This window comes from Rhinolophus hipposideros, assembly GCF_964194185.1.
Source record: "Rhinolophus hipposideros genome assembly, chromosome: 25".
In the NCBI taxonomy this organism is placed as follows: Eukaryota; Metazoa; Chordata; class Mammalia; order Chiroptera; family Rhinolophidae; genus Rhinolophus; species Rhinolophus hipposideros.
Window position 1 is genome coordinate 26,369,156 of NC_138071.1, and position 23,266 is coordinate 26,392,421.

The 23,266-nt window shown below is 44.7% G+C and overlaps 1 protein-coding gene across 2 annotated transcripts in view; it reads right to left on the reverse strand.

The window, feature by feature from the left end:
* Positions 1-2,648: 2,648 nt before the first annotated feature.
* The window catches only part of ZNF777 (zinc finger protein 777), a 30,461-nt gene continuing 9,843 nt past the window's right edge, over positions 2,649-23,266 (reverse strand). For both annotated transcript variants that reach the window (XM_081038204.1, XM_081038203.1), the window contains exons 4-6: positions 22,964-23,077; positions 12,378-12,629; positions 2,649-8,489 (exon numbers count right to left, since the gene is read on the reverse strand). In XM_081038204.1, coding sequence (XP_080894330.1) covers positions 7,336-8,489; positions 12,378-12,629; positions 22,964-23,077 — 1,520 coding nt within the window. In that variant the 3' untranslated portion in view covers positions 2,649-7,335. The remainder of the gene's footprint in view (positions 8,490-12,377; positions 12,630-22,963; positions 23,078-23,266) is intronic.

Below are 23,266 nucleotides of genomic sequence, written 5' to 3' on the forward strand. Positions count from 1 at the left end.
CATCCTGCACTGTCCTCTGTGGTTTATTTGCCCATTCATTTAACATTCATTGAGTACTTCACGTGGGCCAGGGCCAGGAGCAAGCATGGAAACAAACAGTAGCCCGCCAGTGGGAATGTGAAGCATACGTGCCACCAAGTACCCACTCTAGACACCACCAAACCCAGAAAGCAGGAAACGACACCCTCAAAGCTACTGGCAGCCAGGTTGTGTAGCCCAGGGTCCTGCCTGGCAATGAGCTGTAACTGGTGTCTGATCTTCCCCTGCCTTCACAGTGTAGGCGTTAGCTGTAAAAACAACTTCGGGGATCCCAGTAGTTTCTGACAGGGCTTTTCTGGACATCTGTGCTGCTATTTCCCGTCTTCCAAGGATTCTTGGTGGCTGTCAACTCACTAGATTCATTGGTGAGGTTTAGGGACTCACCCTTGTGTGATAAGGCCATCTGCCCAGTGAGGAGAGGTTACAGAGACTAGACATGCATGTATACCCTAAAAGGAATACATAAACTTAAGAAACCCTGTACCCTATTAAAATAAGTAAGCATGGCATATGTCACTGGATAAATTAAACATACAGAGCGAGGACTGAGACTGGGAAAAATGGAAGCGAGGGAGAAGGGTGGGCACTTGCCCAGGGCAGGGGGGGTTTGAAGTGGCTTCCTCTGTGGCGAGTCCTCAGGTCTGCCCCAGGCCCTGGGGAGGACCAAGCCCATTTAGCTACCCAGCCCCTCTGCCTCCAATTATTATACATATGTAGCTTCTGAAAATGGTTGTATTTCAACAAGGGATTATGAGGCTAAAAAAAAGCTTAAAAACCCTGACACGTGAAGTGCAGAAAATTTGGCCGATCATTATAAACTTGATGACGATTGTGTGTCCCAAATCTGAAAGAGATTCTAAAATACACTATTCTAGATTTGGTTTCTACAGAGAGGAGATGCACACTTCCAAGTAATTCACTTAACTTCACAGGTGTGGAGATGGTTAAAAGTCCTGCTGAGTGGGATGTACAATTTCTTCTGTTACATTTATGAAGAAGACTTGATATCTTCGCTTGGAGAAATAAGGGGCTCATTCAATTCTAAGATAAGTTTTTATTGTTCGGAACTCAGAAATTCCTTTACAGTCAGGGGGGAAAAAAACCCAACAACAACGGCATTTTCATTTGGGGGAAAAGAGTTGTAAACTAAATTCTGAAATTCTGTTATGAGAGTATTACCTACTAATGTGTTAATCATTTTGGTAAAATGAACACCCAAGCATGTTTGTATGCAGTGTATCCTTGTTCCAAGACTCTGAAGAGCTGGCACAGATTTGGGCAAGAAAAAAATGTGTCTATTTCTTCTCAATATGTCTACTGTTTGAATTAAATATACTGGAGATTGGTGTGATTCGGTCTGGATAATTACTTGCTTTTTTAGCAATGCTCTGAAACATTTGAGGTTTAATTTTTTCTGAACTTATTTCAAAATATATCATGAACCTTTGGCTTGGTAAGGCATTGATTACTTCGGGATAAGCAAGGGAAACCCGTGGGTTAAAGTGGGAAAGGAATAATAATAATTTTACTGAGACATTTTTTATTAAATTGCTCAGGAGGTAACTATGCCAGCCAACTTACATCCTTTACTTTTGGACAAAATTAATGTGACTTTCAGTGATGCCAATCACTGCAAGTAAGATCATACAGACCAAAAAATTGCGTAAATAATTTACCTGCAGAAAGTTTGATCACGGAACCATGTGGTTCTTGGATCGTACCTTCGGTAGTAGAATGGCAAATGTCACATTTCATAACCTGTTTAATAGTCTTAATTGAAATTAGCTTAAATCCCATCAATTTCCATCCTTGGAGGGCATAACTTTAGAGTTTGTGTATTCTAAACACGAAGAATTGATTGAATATAGCCCCTTAACAGGTTGTATACTTATTAGACTATACTGATTCTAAAAGGAAACAGTTATCCGGATAGTCACTATTTAAATAAAATTACTAGTGAGGGTAGAAATTTTCACTGGTCATTTTATCATTAATATTCAACTTTCTGTTACCCTAGTTAGTAGACAGTAGAATGTTCCTGTCTTATACTCTGAGTAATTTAGAGAATTTGGATATTATTTTACAAAGAGAAGCAGTGAGTTTCATTCACCTGCTAGTGGGAGAAGGAATGGTGAGAACCTTAAGAGGTAGTGTGAGCCTGAAAGATTAGAGTCAGGAGAAAGTGCTATTTTCCTAGGGAGTGGGTACATTTTCCTTGTAATAATCTCCTTCACCCAAATCCTTCTCTGACTGTTAAACAAATGGCTTCTTAGGTCCCAACATCAGAGACAAACACAGAAAAGGAGCCCCTGGCCTTAACAGATAGCCTCTTCCCAAAGTCCCTATGGAAGAGAGGGTCTCAGTATAAAACAGGGGCTAGCTTAGCACCCACCACCAAGGCGCCCAGCCACATCCATTCCACCCTGGTTAGGTGAGCTGGGCCACCATCCCGGTGACGCTGGGCGGGGCAGGGCTGGGCTGGCCAGCCAGCGAGCTGTCTGCTTTCCGCCAGGTCCAGAATTGAAACGGAATGTCCACGGGACAGGCAGAGCTGCGAATCAGAGAGAGATAGTACTGTTTTGCCTTTTTCTTTTTTTTTTATTAAGGATCCACGCTGAAGAAATTGGGAGGCAGTATATAACAGCAGTTAACAGCACATACTTAAGTTTAAATTCTGGCCATGTGACCTTGGGCTAATTGCAGAACCTCTCTGAACTTCATCTCATTCATCTCGTAGGGGATACGAGTACAATTTCACAGGTAGTCACAAGATAAAATATGAAAGCATTTACTTAGCACAGTGCCTGCAACATGGTAAGACCCAATGAATCGTGGTGATGACTATTATTATCTCCTAATAAACTCAAGGCTAAGTCTGACAGCTTAGCAGAAGTTTTCATGTAAGGCCATTCACTATCAGTAGTAGTCAGTTTAATTTTTCTTTTCTTTTTTCCTCCCTTCCTTCCCTCTTTCCTCTTCCTTCATTTCTTTCTTTGTTTTTTAAACATTTGTTTAGCCTGGAGTTACCTTTTGTAGAAAATACAAATGAAAGGATTAGATTCTGTTTTAACAAAAAAAATACTCATTTCAAGGAACCCGACTGGAAGTGGTACGTGCAGAATTGATTTTTTAAAAAGTTGAAATCTAGAAGTCCCCACTATGCCGGGAAAGTGGCAAGAGACGTCAGCAGCCTAAATGCTTTCCAGAAAGCTGGAGGAGAGGACTTGGCCTGACTCACTGTTGCCCTGGCAACAGTAGGGCCTGGAGACCTCATCCCTGATCCCTTAATCTGAGGAGCCTCAGGAAAGGTCCCCACAGACACCTGGCTAGAGAAAGCTACCCTGACTAACAGGAGGGAGAGAGGAAAGATGGAGGTATGCCTCTTTCTGCAAAGATAGCCACCTACTGTTCTCTGTGATTCTCTCAGCTTTCCTGAACCCCAAAGGCTGACTCTAGAGAATCAGGCCACAGAGTCTCCACCCGATTCTAAGAGCCATCAAGGTGGTGGATGGTTTCCTAAGCCTTTTGTTTCTCCATGGAGCCCAGCACAGTGTTTTGTACACACATTGTGCTTAATAATGGGGGGTCTGTGTGACGATGAGCACCCCCTAAGGTGCCAGACCCCAGCCCTGCTCCATTCGCTGCCCCCCACCTGAGTGAGTGAGCAGACAACCCACTTTTTTCTGTCTTAATTTCTCCAGCTGTAAAACGAGAGGCTCAACACGAAGGCCTTTTTTTGCCTCTAAAATTCTTTTATTCTCTTAGGACATTAATAATTTTGGCAAATATATGGCACAGAGCATGTTCTGCTTGATATATTCTGTTTCCTCTAATTTTGTCTGAAATTTTAAAATCTGAGGATAAAATGGAATTTGAAAGAGGCACTGGCTTTCCTTTTTTCAATAACCTTTCAGTTCCCAAGGAAAGAACTCTGTGGCCAAGCATATGGGCTTTAAAGTCGAAAAGACTTGAGTTCAAATCCTGACTCTACCATTTGGTTGCAGTGTGACTTTGGACCTACTCAACCTCTCTGAACCTCAAGCTCTTCACCTATAAAATGAGTAAGATGATACATTCAGCAGAGTTATGAGGTGATGTATGCACAATCTTCAAAAATAAGACACGTTCAATAAATGGCAATTATTCTTTCTGGTACACAACTTCAGGGGGCCAATGGAAACTTTCAAGTTAGGAATTTGAAAGTCTGGCTTTCTAATTAAAGGCATCCTAGGAAAGCACCCAGTCAGGAGGGGTACTACCCACTGCAAACTCTGGCGTGTGGCTGAGAGGTGAGTAAACCCATCTATCTGACATCATGACCAGTGTGTGGTTTGATTTGCACTTCCTCACACCAAAATAATTTTCCATTTCTGCCTGCTGGGGAAATTTCCGTGTTAGAGATTTGTTTTTTTTCAAAAAATACCTCCAGCCCATGACCTACCTGAACTTCAGTTTTTACTGTTTAGCCATCATTAGCTAGAAGCTAATAATGAAATTAGCAAACTTTTATCGAGACTTTAGTAGGAACCAGTGTCTTTGGTATGTATTTATTCTTTATGGTATTTAAACCTCAGAACGATGGGAACTTCATTATCCCCATTGAACAGATGAGGACGTTTTTGTTCTGTGAATTAGCTCGTGCAAGGCCACACAACCAGTAAGGTTAAAGCCACCTCTGTTGATTGCAGTCTGTCTACCATCTTCTGTAAATGTTGGCTTCGGACTGCTATGGAGTTTATGGCAGATGGAAAGAGAATCACGATGGTTTCTAGGAGTGGGGACAAAGGATGGGATGATGGGATTACAGGGGGCTAGGCCCCTTGAAGGAAGAGGCGTGAAGAGGGGGTTAGAGCCAAGGAAGGGGAAGTAGGGACACAGAGACCCCGTGACAACCCAGCTCCGCATATGAAGTAACAGTCTTTGACTATATTGAATCCTTTAGAAACCAGATTTTCTTTTCTTTAGGAAAAGAAAGCTCACAGCATGGTTCCTGCTAGTGCCCCGGGGATGTCCTGGGAACTATAACAAATGAAGCTCCTCTCTGAGTGTCTCCCTTGGATTTCACCCCAAACCATCACGGTCTCCCACTCAAGTCGGAATATCTTCAGCACGCTTTGGTCCTCAAATCCCCGGACTAGCCAAGATGGGTGCAGCAATGGTCCTCCGCCAAATATCTCCAAAATATCTCTGCTCACAGCTCTTGGAGGCTTCAAATACCCTGGAGTTCAAAAGAGCCATTTCTTCGGTCAGCCCTTCAACCTCCAGGCACCAGTTCCATCACCTGTGACCTGTCCGTTGGACACAGCTGGTTCTCCCATGTCTGACTACGGAAGGTTTCCTTCTCCGTCAGCTTCAGTCTCCTGCTACCTATTTGCATTAGTTCTCTCTCCTGCTCAGCCATCGTCGATGGTTTCTCATACAAGATCAAATTCAAACTCCAGTCTTGAAGTCTTAGATCCAAGTCTCCATCTACATCTCCAGTCTATGCCAAGCCAACCTTTGACGGTGTTTTCCCTCCACAAGCCCTCTCCAGAATCAATCACTGCTCCCCACTTTTCACACTTCCACTTTTAAGAATACCCCCACCAAAGGCCTGCCTCAGTTTTCTCATCTATGGACTCCTCCCAGCCTTGGATTTCATGTCCACGGAAAAGCTGTCCTGCCTTCCCCAGGCTCCTCCCGCAGACCACAAAGCACATCACGTGCTTGGCACTCAGTGTTTACTGCACACCAGCGGAATTCCCTGCTCCTGGCTGTGACTCTACTCTCCAGCTGCTTCTGGAGATCAGGCCGCCTCTCCAGCCCTTCACACCTGCTCAGCCGTCTGCCCTCTCCTCTGGCTGCCTGCCCTGGGGTCCTACCATCCTTTCAGAAATGTTCAGTGTAAACGGAGAAGTCCTAGCCTTTCAAATCACTTCCCGTCTCTGTGCCTCAGTTTATGCCTCTTTATAGGGAGAGGAGGGGGGTGGTGATCTCTGTGGTCCCTTCAGTCAATAATGTCGCACCTCCACCATCTAATTCCTTTTCCAAACTTCCCCACACCCCTCCTCCCTACCCCTGGACACATGACTTATTCCGCCTGCCTTCAGCAGTTCTTATCTCTCAGGCCTGTCTCTGCCTTCAGCACAAGTCCAGACTTCCCAGTTCTGGCTGAGCTGGGCACTCTGCTAGCCTCCATGAAATGTCCCTTCAAATTGCCTGAATTCTCTCTGGGCCATTGCCAAGCCCAGGAGCAGAGCGAGAGTCAGTCACTCTGTGGGCAACGTAATATGCCCACATTTTCTCTAGGCCTCACTGAATGGAGATTGGAAATGAATACCTGGGGAAACAAAGCAGGTGCATTCGTGCATTTAATAAATCTAAAGAGCGTAGCTTTGGTGCAACATACAAATAATGAATGAAAAATGTTCTGAAGGGTGCCTTTTGTGGTTTCCCCAAAGATTGGCACCAGGGGTGTCTGCACACCCCTTCCCTACACCTCCCTGCAGCCGTCATGCCACCCCTCACTTCAAGGTGGGCAGGAAGGCTGCTTGGTGATGAGGAAGGGTCCAGCTTGCTGTAGGACCGTCTTTCCAGCCCAGCCCGGACCTGTCTCTCTTCCCGCCTGTCTCTCCCACTGTCCTCAGACCTCAGGACGCCAGGAACTTATACACTTTCTTAGGCTCATTCACTATTTCAAGCTCCTCAGTCCTGTCTCTCTTTTCGATTTTAAAACCGTTGGGATCTGAGTCCCCTTCACCACCCAACAGAGGGAGTGAGCACTTAAAAGGGACTCAACAGAACCTGTCACCTGACACTAGGCACGTGGTACTGGGCCACCTTCTCAACCCCTCCCCTTCAAAACCAAACAAAAACGGCAAACAGGAAACGCTCGTCTTTTAAAAATTACTCTATTATTATCAAATAGAACCACAGTATCCAAAAGGTAATTATAAAGTTCTATCCCCATCTAAGTGGCCCTGCACCGCCCCTCCGAGTGGCCGGCAGCCAAATCACTCCCCCCGTGCTGATTGATTTCATCCATTTTATTGACAAGGAAATTAACAGCCCGAAGGGGTTTCCCAGATCCGCCCTCTCCCCTCTGGGGCCCCAGGTAAACACGGCAGCGAGCGACCTGGTCTCAGGACCCCCATGTCCTTGGGAGGAGGGATGAAAGGGGGGGGGCTCACAGCAAAGGGGCTAAGGGGTGCCCCGCCCCGCCGGCTGGGCTTGGGGCCTCGGGCGCGGCCAGGCAACTGCCCCGGGGCGGGCTGGGCCACGCGCGGCAGCGCACTCGGCCGGCACGCCGCGCCGCGCTCACTCGCCCGTGTGGGTCCGCAGGTGGTACTTGAGCGACTGCTTGTAGCGGAAGCACTTGGCGCAGTGCGTGCAGGGGTAGGGCCGCTCGCCCGTGTGCGCCCGCTGGTGCTCCAGCAGGTGGTGCTTCTGCGTGAAGCGCTTGCCGCACTCGGCGCAGTGGTAGGGCCGCTCGCCCGTGTGGATGCGCCGGTGCTCCAGCAGGTGGTGCTTGCGGATGAAGCTCTTGCCGCACTCGGGGCAGGCGTGCGGGCGCTCCCGCGAGTGCACGCGGCAGTGGTTGGTGAGCTTGGACTTCTCGCTGAAGCTCTTCTCGCACTCGGGGCACTTGAAGGGCCGCTCGCCCGTGTGAGTCCGCTGGTGGCGCAGCAGGTGCGACGGGCGGCTGAAGCTCTTGCCGCACAGGCTACAAATGAAGGAGACCTCGTGCTTGCCCGCGTGCACGCGCTGGTGGATGACCAGGCTGATGTGCAGGCGGAAGCTCTTCTTGCACTCAGGGCACGTGTAGGGCCGCTCGCCCGTGTGCGTGATCTGGTGCTTGGTCAGGCTGGACTTGTGGCTGAAGCTGCTGTCGCACTCGGGGCATTTGTAGGGCTTGGGGCCGCCGCCGCTGCCCGCGCTGGGCGACTTGGGGCGCGGCTTGAGCGCGTGCTTGGGGGCGAAGCTGGGCCCGCGCTCTGGCGACGCGTAGCCGCCGCGCACGCGGTGGATGCGCTGGTGCAGCGTGAGCTGCTGCTTGTGCCGGAAGCTGATCTCGCACTCGGCGCACTCGTAGGGCCCCTCCTTGATGTGGTTGCGCTGGTGGATGATGAGGTTGATCTTCAGCCGGAAGCTCTTGCCGCACTCCATGCAGGTGAAGGGCCGCTCGCCGCGCCGGTTCCGCTGCTGCTGGCTGGAGGAGCCCCGGTTGTCGCCCAGGTGCCGCTCGCCGTGCGACACGGGCGCCAGCCTCTTCACGGCCGGGTTTCCCAGCTGCAGGGGCGGGGGGCTCTCCTCGCCCTCGGGGGACAGCTCCCCTGGCAGCGGGGTCTGGTACATGCTGGCCTCGTACCTCCCGGACAGCTGCCCGAGGGCCTGCAAGTGCTGTGGCAGCTCGTCGTCGTCCTCCTCTTCGTCGTCCTCGTCCTGTTCCTCGGTTTTGATCACGATCCCCTCTGCTCCAGGGGCAGGGAGACAGACAGCAAGGAAACGTTAGCTGTTGCCTAGCGCCCGTAACCTGGGGCTAGGGAAGCCTCACTACTCCGTCCTCCCCAGCAAGCGCCGCATGGATATTGTCGGCCTGAATCCCTTCCCCTGGGAAAATACTTCTTTCCACTCCCTGCCCCCAGGGCCCCCACCCCCACAGGGCTGGGTCTGTAACCAGCACACCCATTTGGTTCAGGAATGGGCCCAGACCCTCTTGGACCTTTGCACGGAGGAAGCAGGGCAGATTGCGTCCTCGTGATGGGAATCTGCGGGTGCCCCTTCACCAAGTTGCTCACTAGCAGTAACCAGCAGGAAAGAAGGAAACCAGCACGCGAGCCCTCCTGGGGGGCCCCCAGATCTAGGTGCCTGCAGTTGGCATACTCCTGGACCTACCAGTGAGTTCTCTGAGCCCATAAACACCGCTTTTTCATTTAAGCTCCTTCAGGGCTGGGTTTCCTCCCCTGTGTGAAAAGGGTCTTGACCCATCAAGTTCTCAACCTTTCCACTCTACAGTCTCTTCCACCCGGATTCTGCTCAGCTCCATGGGGCTACTTCTTGCCTGAACTCACTTGAAGATTTCTCCTCAGGTGCCTTTACTCTCCCTCCTCTCCAGGTCTCCAGATGGTGCCCATCACTTAACACCCAGCTCCAATCCTCTCTTCTCCCTAAAACCTTCCTTAATGGTCCCAACCTGCAGCCCCCAACCCCACCGGAGCTGGTGGTGCACATCCCAGGGACTTTGGGACTGGGCCTTCCCCTGCAGCCTCTCACCTGCACAGGTGGATGACTCACCTGCACTGTCAGACCCCACCAACCCTGAAGCTGGGGTCAGGGATTTCCTCTGCCTTTCCCACAAGCCTTGGTGTGCAGTGCCGTGAACAGCCCCCCTAGGGGGTGTGTACGTACACACACACACACACACACACCACACACACACACATACACCCATAGTCTGTCCCTTTAGGACCTAAATAAGGCTGTGTTCTACAGTGGCCCACAAGGATGTTAAGTCATAGAGAACAGGAGCGGCCTTCAACACCTGTTTGAGTTTTCTCAAGAGCCTTATACTTATTTGGCACCCCCTAAACACGGTTAATGGGGAACTATTTTTAGTCACCAACCTGTTGTGGCATAAGAAAGTCACTCACTTTTCTGAGCCTAACTGTGAGATGGAATATGCCATAATAGTCTGTATTTAGTCTGAACTTTTTCAAAGCGCTTCACACCTGTTCTCTCTTTGCATATTCACATCTTATTATAGGATAAGTCAAGCAAGAATTATCCCCATTTCACAGATGTGGGGCATCCAAGCCCAGAGATAGCAAGTGATGTTTCCAAATAAAGTAAGTCATAGACCTTTCCAGAGCTTGAAATTTGGGGACCACCTAGTTTATCCCCTCAACTGACAGGGAAACTGAAGCTGGCAGTTTCTGTGAACTGGTCAAGGTCTTGTAAGTTTGTTAGTGACTGCTAGGCCATAGCTCTTTCTACGACTCTTCTGAAGCCAATAAAATGCAGTGTTAAAGTTAGAACATAGGTGTGCCAAGACCCAGCTTAGGCCTCTCGCTGTAAGACAGGCTTTCTCGGTACTGTTAGGATTCTCGGCAGGAAGTAACCCAGAAGGTCCTTGGATGAGAAAATCGGGAAGGAGGAAGCTGCATTAGAGGTTGGTAACTAGTAGCCCTGGGCTTTGTCCTGAAAATAAGGGTAGTTTTTGAAAGACAGAGCGGGAAATATGGTCCTTGGAAGATTCAAACTCTCCTTGAGCGTCAAAGTTGTTTTTCTTACGGAAATAAGAATGACACATCTGGCCCTAAAATTCAGGGCTCAAGATTCCACAAAGTACTGTGTAATAATTTTCTAAGGTTCTACTAGAATTAATGGGGGATGCTCAAAAGACAATATGGAATTTCCATTATGAAGGTCTAATTTAGCATATACTCACAATTTGCCTTGTGTCTTTCACAACTTTGTGAAAGACAACGTGGTATATTAAAAAGACTTCTGGAATATCATGCAGTTATTTAAAAATGAGTTAAGTCCACTCATTGGTCTTGTTTTAACCAACAAAAATGTCCAGATTTTATTAAGTGCAAAAAGGCAAATTGCAGAGGAATTATCAATTGATAAAATTTTTAAAAATTTTTTTAAATCATCAACATAATACTTTTAAAAACCTAACTAAAATGATTGTGGATATATTTCTAAATACAAATAATGTATAAATTGATATGGTTAATGACTCTTTTACACATGAACAAAACATCCAAACCCAAACCAAAAACCAAGTGAGTTTTACCAAATTTTCAAGGAATACACTTAATTCCTATCTTATACTTTAGTTTCAGAATATAGAAAAAAGAACCAAAGCTCCCCAGTTCATTTAATAAGTCTATACAATCTTGTTTCCAACATTAGATGAGAAGGATTCAAGAAAAGTTCAGGTTCATTTCAGTTCTGAATCTAGTTGTAAAGTTCCTAAATAAAATCGTAACTAACTAGCTCTAATAGTGTGTTTAAAAAAGACACCATGAGGCCCTGCAACCACGATTACTCTACCCAGCAAAGCTATCATTTACAATCGAAGGACAGGTAAAGAGCTTCCCAGACAAGAAAAGCTAAAGGAGTTCATCACTACCAAACCAGTATTACAAGGAATGTTAGAGGAACTTCTTTAAGATGAAAAGAAAAATAAAAAGATAAAAAATATAAATAAAATGGAAATAACTATGTATCTCTTAACAATTATTTTAAATGTAAATGGGTTAAATGCTCCTATCAAAAGATAGGGTGGCTGAATGGGAAAGAAAACAAGACCCTTACATACGCTGCCCGCAAGAGACTTCAGATCGAAAAACACACACACAATGAAAGTAAAGGGATGGAAAAAGATATTTCATAAAAATGGAAATGAAAAAAACAAAAAAAGCTGTGGTAGCCACACTTATACCAGATAAAACAGACGTTAAAACAAAGGCTATAACAAGAGACAAAGAAGGTCACAGAAATCCCACTTCTGGGTATTTATCCGAAGAAACCAAAAATGCTATTTCGAGGGGATGTATCCATCCACATGTTCATTGCAGCACTGTTTACAAAGGCCAAGAAGTGGAGGCAGCCTGGGTGTCCGTCAGTGGAAGACTGGATAAAGAGGAGGTGGGACATCTATCCAATGGAATATTGCTCAGCCAGGGAAGGGAAAGGGTTCTTGCCGTCTGCGGCAGCATGGATGGACCTGGGGGATATTGTGCTGAGTGGAGTATGGCAGATAAAGAAAGACAGAAGTACTATGATTTTGCTTATATGTGGAAACTAAAAAGTAGAATAAACAAAACAGAAACAAATTCATAGATAGAGAACGTTTTGATGGTTGCCAGATGGGAGGGGGATTGGGGGTGAACAAAAAAAGGTGATGGGATTAATTACAAATTAGTAGAAAATAATCATGGGGATATAAAGCAGAATGGTGACTCTATTCAGCAGAATGGTGAGGTTTTATAATTAAATAAAAATGATGCTTAGATTCTCCCAGGAAAAGACAGTACAGTTGGTCATTTTAAAAAATGTGCTCTGCCAAGGTTGAAATCTTCAAGTCAGGCGAGGCTTCTAGTGCGACAGAACAACCAAGGACACATCAGGAGATGAAAGTTTTGCTGCTGTCTTGGGCAATTTATCTGACCTTCTCTGCCTGTAGAAGGAGGGGTCCCCGCTGACCTAGTCTTTGGCTGCAATGCCTTCTTCTCTACCCAGAGACAGGTTCTTATAAACCCAGAAGCAGGAAACCTATACCGAGGGAGACGGCGCTTGGGGTCCTGCCACACCTGTCCACTCATCAATATCCCCGCCCCACAACTAACCTGTGCAGTGTCTCTGCTGTACCAGCATCTGCTTGAGCTCGCTGAACTCACTGGAACCTTCTGTGGACTCCTCCAGCGTGTTTTCCGGCTCCTGCATGTCCAGGTCTGGCTGCTCTCCACACGGGTCACCCAGCTCCGAGTCCTGGAAGCCATGTTCTTCCACCTGTCCCATCAGGGGCTCTGGCGTCTCCAAGCTCTCTGAGCCCTCGTCGTTGGTCTGCACTTCGATCTTAATCACGATCCCGTCGTGGGCTGAGAGAAGACAGGAGGGTGGGGGGAGGAGGACAGAAGAACCCAGAACACGTTCATTCCACCTGCCCTAAAATTTACATTTCAAAAACCCGTATTTTAGAGACCCTGAAGAAACATGATACTGAGCTGGCATTGAGTAGACATAGAATTTAATTTTCTGGATGTTTTTGTAGCCTTGAACACCAATTCAAACTGGAATAAAGTTAAAATAGATACAAGGTTTGTTTTTTATGACACCCTCACATCTGGAAATAGTGGTGTCAGGGTTTCTTTTAAAACGGGGTCCTTATTCCCCTTCCCAGGTTAGGCCAGCCCACATCAACAGTCTCTCTCTCCTCACAATCAAAGTGAATAAAGAAAAAGCTAATCACATCCTCACCCTTTCAGCGCCACCCCCCAGCCCCCACCCCTCCCCAAGTGCCCAAAACTGACAGACCACAGTCCCCAGTCCCCTCCTTGCCCACAGGTCCAAGCAGGCCTACGTGTACAACAGAGCTTTGGCTTTGCTTTCAATCTACACACATCACCCTGACATGGTTTTCTTACTTACCTGTAGGTCTGTAGCTTAATTCCCAATGTGATCACACACAGGCATCATTTTACATCAATGCGATTATAGCACAGTTTTGTTTTTTAATGCAGAATTTTTTTCCTTTTAATTTGCCTTCTCCTTCCCCTCGCTTCCCATTTCACACTTATGATCTTCCCAGGTAACTCCTGTAACTAACCTAGTATTTTTCTCTATGCTTATGTTGTTATTTATTGTAACACATTTGCATTTATATGTTTTTTTGGCCATTATTCACTTTAAACAATAAAATTGCCTTGTGTGTAGTCCTCTACCTTTTCTCACTCAAATATCTTGTAGAAATCCCTTCAAGCCAATTCTGGAGGGCTAATGCATTCCTTTTCAAAGCTGCATGCATTCCATGGTGAGGATAATACTGTAATGTGTTCAACCATTCCCTTTATTGAAGCACATTCATTTTTTGTTCCCAGTCTTTTGCCATAGTGAACAACACTGCAATAAACATTTGTTTATTTATGTATCTCTATAAACGCGTGGTTTTATTTCTACAAGAGTCCCAGGAGTGGGACTGCAAAGTCAAAAGGTGTCTGTAATTTAAATTCTGATAGATGTCATCAAACTGCTTTTTAACAAGGCTGTGACAATTCATATTTCTACCAGCCCCGAACGAGAACATCCTTTTCCCCACATCCCTGCCAGCCACAAACACCACTGCTCTGTTAATTTTCCTCCGTCAGATGGGCGTAAAGTGATAACTTATAATACTTCAATTCCACTTCCCTGAGTAGGGTAATCTGAATATCATTTTTTACTTATTGGCCTTGATTTGATTCTGTGTCTATCATTCTTTTCAATTAATAAGAGTCCCTTGATTTCTGTATTTAAGATAACCCCTTTGCTCTTGTCAACATTTCAAGTATTTCCCCCAAATCTATCATTTGTCTACTGTCTTTGTGTTAAACTTTTACCACACAACTTCAAGTTTTCATATTGTCAGATGTGTCCTTCTTTCTCTTTATGGCTCCTGGGTTTTCTGTCTTAGTTAAGAGGGTCTCCCCCAGTCCTAGATGGTTCTTTTCTATTGTTCAATTATTTACATTTCGGTCTTTATTCCACCTGAAATTTATTTTTGTTTTGTGCATTGTGTGAGGTAGGGGTTCCACTTTATTTTCTTCCATATGGGTCAAGTTGTATCAGCATAAACCCCCTCATGGGCTGAAAATTATTTTGTTAATCAAGTAAATCATAAATGTATAATGCATTCACATATCCATTCATTCACTGAACATTTACTCAATAGATATGTATTGAAGACCAACTATGTCAGGGGTGTTCTAATGGCTTGGGGTACACCGGTGAAGAAAACAGACCTGCCTGGCTCCTACAGCTTCCATGAGGCAATAAACATAACTAATACAGTCTACGGTTTGTTAGAAGGTGGTTAAGTGCTGCGGGGGAAAATGAGAAGAAACCAGGAGACCAATGGATAAAACCAATAGTTCCCGCTGTGTTCTTTCACCAAATCCCCTCGTCATTCCAAAGTAAAGTGGACCACATCACTGAGAAAGCAAAACAATATCCTGCTAATGGTGCCACAGGATCTCAGACTGGGTTCTTTCTGTTTGGCAATCCTTTAATTCCTGAGTAGCCAACTCAACACTTTCGGGAGTAGACAGAATATAAAGCACCGCCCCTCAGCCTTAAATGTCGATCAAGGCTCCTTTCCCTCATATCTGATTCTCAAGATGGTTTCTCACTCTCCAAAGTCATCTGCATCCTATTCTCTACCTGAAAAAATCAAAAAAGCCATCCACACTTACATCCTGGACTTTCCCCTGCTTTGGCTCAAGGTCACCATCCTGACCCCCCCCCCCCTTTCTCTCCAATCTCAGGAAAAGCAGTGTCCCTCCCCTTCTCCTCTTGCTTCCTGAATCCTGGAATTTTACTACATCATTTGTGCCTCTTCTCTTTTCTTCTCTCCTCAATCCCTGTCTGCACTCGAGCCACAAACATCTCCATGACTCCAGCATCGGAAAAATATCTTCTCTGACTTCACAAACTCCTCAAAATACTTTGCTTGCCTCCTCTCTAAAATACATTTTTAAAACTATGTACCCTTTGCACTTTTTTGAATAAACATATAAAATGCTTCAACAACTGCAAAAGATGTAATTTCTGGAGTATTATAAATATTGATATTTTAAAATAAACTCTTCCATCACTCTTTAATGTCGCCAATGGAATCTAAGAACGCTAGCAATTTTAAACCTACCATTATTCACTTTAAAAATATATGAACAAGTTCTTCTTTGATAGTTGAAATTTTTATATCATTCCTTTCCACCTTGAACTTCTATTTCCATTCCCACTTTGCCCACAGAATTTTATCCTAATAGAACATATTTTTATGCTTAGAAGCCTTTTACTGATCACCTCATCTACCACTATGCCACAAAAATGTAAATTGGAAGATTAATTTTGCTTTCATTTCTAATAACCACAGGGCTCTAAGTGTTATTTTTTCCCCTGGCTTAAGTTATCCTTAGTTATTATTACTGTAGAATGATAAGCAGTCATTTAAGATAGAAAACAGAAAAATTGCTGGTAATATTTCTCTTACAGGGATGGGTAGGGATTTTTCCTCCCAATTAGCTCACTTATCTGAGAATGGATATTCTCATTGTTTGAATGAGACAGAGTCCAGAGTCAAATCTATTCCCATTTTTCATTTTTATAAATACAAGCATTGGGAAAGCTCATTCACATACATATGTAGATGGGACAGCAGGCGCTCTGCTATGGAAACGTCACTCGGTTCTTTGAACTTCTGAGTTATAATGCTACAAAAGCACATGGTTAACATATCATCGAAAATTGTTTTTAATGACCTATTAGCTAACAACTTAGTTTCTCTTTCAATTCTGTTGAAAGCAAAGTCTTGCAAATGATCTAATTTGCAGGAGAATTCACCATCTAGGCCCCAGAGCAATGAACTTGTGGTCATGTACCCCAACATTCAGGACTGTCTCTTTGTTTCATGACCCAGAGAGCTTCTTCAACTTCAGACAAATACTCCCTAATAAGATAGGGATGGGCGGGAGGTGCCTGTGCTTTCTTTGTTAATGGTGAGGGACGCAGGAGATGTGGACCAGCATCTCAGGAACCACATGTGCTATGCTCTCTTGCTGATGAGTTTTATGAACAAGAATGAATCGACTAACTGAACCTTCAACACCATCTATTGTGTCTCTTTTGGACCCTGTACCGTCAAGGGCATGGGCAGCCCAGCTTGAAGACCACTGCCTTCCAATACTTGCTTCCATTTGAAGACCCCATTCCAATGCCCCTCACTCCACCAAACTTCTTACAATGCTCTCAGCTGAACACAGCTGTGCTCCTCTCTGAACCCCAAGCACTTTTCTGCTCCTCTATGGCATTTCATTCTTTTCCCCTCGAAATATGCAGTATTCACGCATTTCCCCCCTACCCATTTGTTAGACAGTAGGGAAGCCAGTTGTTTCCTCCCAAAAGGTCTCCCCCCACAAACGACTTTTCAAAGAGTATTAATAACCAACTTGCATTTATAAGCAGTAATTTGTTCTCCCATTTAAAAAACTAATTGAAGATACATACATTGTGGGAATATAGTTTATGACCAGGGGTGTCATTTCAAAAAGTTTTAAATAAATGAAGACAACTGGCTTCCTGACAAGGAAAAAAAAAGAAAAGATACCTTCATAGATCTCACATCAAAATAAATGACTTATGAGTCAAACACTTAAACATAAATAATAAAATCATACTAGTATTAGAAAAAAATCACAGCCTTTTCTCTTCTTTCTTTTCCTTTTTTTAAACTTTGAGCTCTAGGCTATTCCTAGACCTCTGCGACCTCCGATATTCCTTCTGGAGGTTGTCCGGAGCCAGACCAAACATATTCGATGCGCCTGACCCATAACAACTGTAATTTTTTGCTGAAATTTTTTTGGAAATAATTTTTGTAGTTTTGCCTTAAAATTGTTTGACTATAGGGAACTTATTTAATCTGTGATTAAGTTTCTTCATAAGAACGCTTGTGAGATGGGAAAAATCTGTCTTACAAATTGTTTTCAAATGCATTAAAAGTTTGTGAACACTAGACTGAATAATTAATGAAGCTGATAGAATGTTATATTTGTAGACACTCAGTTAAACATTTAATTGTTTACATTTGGCCACTTCCTTTTTGTTTTCTGGAGCAAAAAAATACTTTATTTCAGGTTTCAAATACTTTAATAGGATTTTGAAAAGCTCATAGGCCCAAGGCCTATGTTTACTAAATAAAATGGGCAGAGTAAGTATTTCTACACTGGATATGCAACCCAGACACCATAAAGAAAATCACTAGTAAATCTCAATTCACAGACACTTAAAATTGATAAATTTGAACACATGAAAATGTAAAACACAAATACTATACGAAGGTAAACCATAAACTCAGAAACATATTCACATACATAAGACATATAAAAGCTAATATCCTTAATACATAAAATGCTTTTACAAATCAATAATAAAAAGATGAATAGTCCCAGAAGAGTGGATGAAAGGCAATTCATAAAATAAGACATACTGGTGATCAATAAAGGTATGAAAATATACTCAAGGTCACTCTTAAGGAAGTCGAATGAAAACATTCAAATATTGTCCTTTCTACCCATCACTTTGGCAAATAATAAAAAGATAAATAGTACCTACTATTAGGTGTGGGGAAATAGGTAGTCTCCTGCATAGATGAAGGTGTAAAAGCTGGCATAATTGTTTTGAAGAGCATTTGCTAATATCTATTCAAATTTTTAATGGGTATACCCTTTGACCCAGAAAATCTTCTAAGTAAGTTTCAGAGAAGTGCACAAAAATATATTTATAAAGAATCTTTAGTGAAGCTCTGAAACTTATAAACACTCTAAATGTACATCAATGAATTTTTAAAAATAAATTATGAAATCAATACACAGAATAGTAGTCTATTAAAAAGAACAGGATATATTTTTATGTTCTGACATGTGAAGATATAAAAGATATATTATTGAGAAGAGCAAGTTGCCAAACAATGTACTTCTATATTGTTTGGATTTTTTTTTACAATCAGAATTTATTTATGTATTACTTGTATAATTAAGGCTGTGTGTGTGTGTGTGTGTGTGTTGTGTGTGTTACTATATGCACATAAATTGGAAGGAATAAACTGATGACTTTTGAGAGAAAATTATGTGGGACTTTCACACACTGCATTTTTTTCTTTTTGAATTATGTTGATGAAACTATAGAGTTTTTTTTGGGAAGTACAAACCAATGTTGCTTCACTAACTTTCTCTACAAGCTCAAAGCAAAGAAACTGATGGTTGACGTGGGCAGTCCAACCTTCTCCTGGTTGCACTATCTGTTAGATTTTTAAATTTTGGATACATTAGTTATTTTTTTTTTTAAGTTAGGTGCACATAGGCCATAGAATTGAATAGTTCTTTAAACCCTGTTTTTAAAAAGCTCTCCTCCACCCCAACCCCATATTACCTGCTCCCCAGAGGCAATCACTTTCAATTCTGGCTGATTCTTTCACTATTTTTCTTCATAGCTAAATAACATAGTTATGCTGTTACTCCAAGTTTTCAATTTTAAGGGGAATCTATTGACTTCCAAGAACTGCAGGTGAGGACCATCTATATCCCCTCCATCCATATTTCTTCCAAATCCCTGATCCTTCCAATGTAGGTTGTAATTCTGGTTGAATCAACATTGTGTACTTCTGTGATTAGATTAAGTAAATGTTATTTAAAATTGAACCATGTACTACCCTGTAAGCACTTTTTGCTTTCCCTGGAACTAATAATTTTTCCTTTTGTTTGGCTTACTATTATCATGAACGCAGCTCCAAGCGCTCCCCCAACCCTGTTCTGTAACACTCCTCTCAAAACATTCCAACAGGGCTGTCGCGGGGTGGCTCAGCTAGTTGGAGCGCTGTGCTCCTTTGGCGGAGTATGGCGGAGGTCGCTGTTTCCAGCCCCACGTGGGCCAGCGAGCTGCGCCCTCTACAGCTAAGATTGTGAACAACAGCTCTCCCTGGAGCTGGGCTGCGGGTGAGCAGCTGGAGGCTGGTGTGGGCCGCCACAGGCTGCTGTGTGCCGCCATAAGCTACCATGTGCCACCATAAGCGGAGGGTGGCCAGTGTGACCTACCACCAGCTGGAGCACAAGGCTTATAATAATACCAGCATGGGCCAGGGAGCTGTGTCCTACACAACTAGACTGAGAAACAAGGGCTTGAACAGGAGTGGGGGGGTGGGGAGAGGCAGAAGAAAGGGGAAAAAAAACACAAAAGACAAAAACATTCAAACATATTGGGTATTTCTCTGTTGCATCTCCTTGAAGAAAAGTTTTCTGGAACCTTGCGATGTGCTCCAGTCCGGCCTCGTTGCCTGCCGTTTTGGACTTCCCCTTCAGCAGCACCTGGGACGTCCTTTACCTCCTTTGTGTTGGAGCTCCTAACGCCTCTTCTGGATTCACTTCCTCATTTTCTCAAGGCACCTCCCCCAGTTAGAGCAAGGCAGGCCTGGGAAGCCATGAGCAACTCAAAGTGTCTTGATTTCACCCTCGTATTTAATGAGGATAGTCTGGCTAGATACCAAATTTAAAATGGTTGGATGGTATTTTCCAACTTTAAAATTTAAAGAATTTTAAAGGCATTGCTCTACCACCGTGTAGCTCCCAACACTGCTGGAAAGCCCAGAGCCGTTCTAATTCTTGTTGCTTTGTGTGAACCCATTTGTCCCCTCTGGAAGCTTATTGGGTCTCCTTTGTTCTCAGTGGCTTTGAAATTTCTTGCTGAAGTATCTAAGGTGTGGGTCTATTTCCATCCATCGTTCTGGGTGATCGGTGGGCTCTTTCAATCTGGAAAACCGTATCTTTCGGTGCCGGGAATTTTTCTTGAATTATTTTGTTGCTAATTCCTTCCTTCCTGTTTTTGCTTTTCTTTTTTCCTGATATTCTCATTATCTGGATGTTGGACTTCCATCTTTTTTCTTACTCTTTCCCTATTTTCTTTTTTGTCTTTTTGCTTTATTTTCTGAGATGTGTGCTCAATGTTATCTTCTAACACTGCTACTGAGGTTTTTAATTTGTATTATTATACTTTTAATTTCCAAGAGTTCCTTTCTATTCTTTTTTGTAGAAAAATGAACATATTTTTATATCACGAAAGCATTTTATCTGTTTAAGGATTTTACATATATATGTGTATATATATATCTCAACCTGCCATCTTTAACTCAGTCTTTCTTCATGCACTTTAAAACAGTTATTTTTACTGAATAAGAATATATGCTCACGTCAGGAAATTCTACGGAGCAGGGAAAATAGGATTTTATTATGTTTCCATCCAGGTTTTCCCCTGTCTTTTGTTTATGTCACTGACTTCACATTGTATTTACATTTTCCACTTCTACATCATGAAGTGCCCCATCAAATGGACCGTTCCTGTCAACATTCCCCACAGGCTTTAGCAACGCCCATCTTAAGCAAACAAGAACCCCCACCACTCCCAGCTACTGCCCCATAGTTCCACCCCCCACTCACAGCTAAACTTGAAATAACTGTTGATATGTGCTCTCTCCACCTCCTCGCCTGCCATTCACTCCTCGACCCACGCTGACAGACTTCCCCCCACAACACCACCTTTGTCTTGCTATGGTCACTGATGTTGCCAGTTTGCAAAGCCAGTGGCCACTGGTCAGTCTTTGTATGATTAAGCCACACTAAAGGACTCAATGCTGTTGACCTCACTTCCTCCTTCTGGAAACACTCTTCTCTTGAAATAGCCAATGAGGCACTACCTTAATTTCTTGTTTTTATTTTGGTCACTCCTTCTCTTTCCTTTGATTCTTCTTGTTCCTCCTTCTTTTTCCAAATCCTACAACTGTGGTTTTCAACCCTGGCGTCACATGAGAATCATCTTGGAAGCTTTTAAAAAACACACGAGTATAAAACGCTTGGGCCCCACTCCGACCAATATATTCCAAATCTCCACGCCTGCTCTAGAACTCAGGGCTCCCAAGGGCCTGGCCTGCACTCCTCCCTTCTCCCTCTGCAGACGGGTCAGCCCATCCAGTGTAGCTACCAATGCCCAAATGTCTGCCTCTACTCACATCTGTTTTGTTTTCACTCCAGACTCCTTTATTCACTGCTTTCTCAACACTTTCTCCTTGATGTCTCCCAGGGATTTCAACCTGATGTTCTCTTGTCAGGTCCCCAGACATGGAACCTTGTGCCCATCTCCCCTCTTCCTCAGGTCACAGCCTGGGGATCATCCCTGGCGTTTCCCTCTGCCTAACATTCATCATGCACCAATCACTAAATCCTTCCTAGGCCACTGCCAAAATACACCATCCGAATATCCACTTCTCTCCCTGGACTATGCCACGTCTCCTACCGGGACGACAAAAGGTCTCCTACCCTCCAGTCTCTCCTCCCTCCAGTGAGTTCTCCTCGGAGCAACTGGAACTCCCACATGTTCTTTAGGTTTCCACTAAAAACCCCATTTCCTCAAAGCGGCCTTTTCTGGTCTCCCAATCTCACGAAGGTCCTCCATGCTACCTGTCACATAACCCTGGACACCGCTTGTCACAGCTCAGCAGAGTTGGTGACCGTATTTTTATATATGTGGGGTGTTTGGGCTGTTATCATCAGTCTCTTGGTACGGTACCGGGTACAAAAATTATTTGATGCACTACATAATAAATACGCAAGTGAAACTTACAATATAAAAACTCTTCCTAAACGTGATTTCAGTGGCCGCATGACAGTCTACAGTGGTGCAGGTCCACAGGCAGTTCTAAACCGGCTGCATCAAAATGAGCCACATACAGTGCTACCTCGGTTTTCGAACGTAATCCATAAGTTCTGAAACGTTTGAAAACAGCCGACAGCGAGGCCTCAGGATCTTGCACTCAGCGGAAACCACGTGACATGTTCGACTTCTGAGTCGTGTTTGAAAACTGAAGCATTTACTTCCGGGTTTACGGCGTTCATAAACCGAAATGTTCATCAATGGAGACGTTCGGAAACCGAGGTCCCTCTGTACCAGAAAGGCAGCTGCTGTGCAAGTGTGTGGGCTCTGCTATGGCCAGTGCAGAAGGGACAACACCCCACTCAGAGTGATAACACACGGTGGTTACGAGGCCATTGCCACATGCTGGGCACAACACTCAGCCCCAGGCATCAGTACCAGTCCCATTTCACAGATGCGGAAACCAGGCCTCCAAAAAGGCCATATAACTAAAATCACGCTGCCAGCAAGCAGAGAAGCCGGGCGGAAACGCAGGCAGCCTGACGCTGGCGTCAGCACCCCAGCTGCGTGGCCAGTCCTGCCCGGCACGCTCTGTTACCTCCGCCTCAGAGCCTTGTCTAGACACTGCTCTGCACATTGTAGGATGTTTCAGGCCAAGCCCATGTCACTCCCCACCCTTCCACTGACTGGCTGCAGGACCGGCTTGTGGCCCTGCTCCGGGCAGCCCCAGGACGCACGAGCACCCTGACGAGTGACTGCCTTTCTTTGCGTTCTGGTTGACACTCCGCCATGTGACCCCCGAGACAAGGAACCCAGCAGCATGCCTGTTTATCAGCCTGGCCATCAGGGAGGCCCCAAGCAGGCCCAGCGCCTGCAGCACCTGTGTCCTTCCTGCGCACAGCTTGTTAACATACCAGCCAGGGTCTACTCCGATTGTAACACCCCACGCTGAAAGATCTAGAAGGCAGACCTGGCAGCCACTCACCAGCACTGGGGTCTGCAGGCGTCTCGCCCTCCTCAGAGTCCTCCTGCTCCTGCATGGTCGGCCTTTCCCCACGCTCCATCTGTGACATGAGGTCTGGTTTGGAAATTGCATAGTCTGGGCAGAAGGAAGGAAAGAAGAAGATATACCATGGGGTGGCGGTGCACTGGGTGCTGCAAAGATGTCACCTGTTTGAATGTGACACCAGGAGCAGCCCCCCGACCCGCAGCTGCCAATGTGGGGAAAAAAACTGGCCAAATTTCCAGCCCCTTTCTTGGGGACCACTGTGTGTGTGCGTGTGCACAC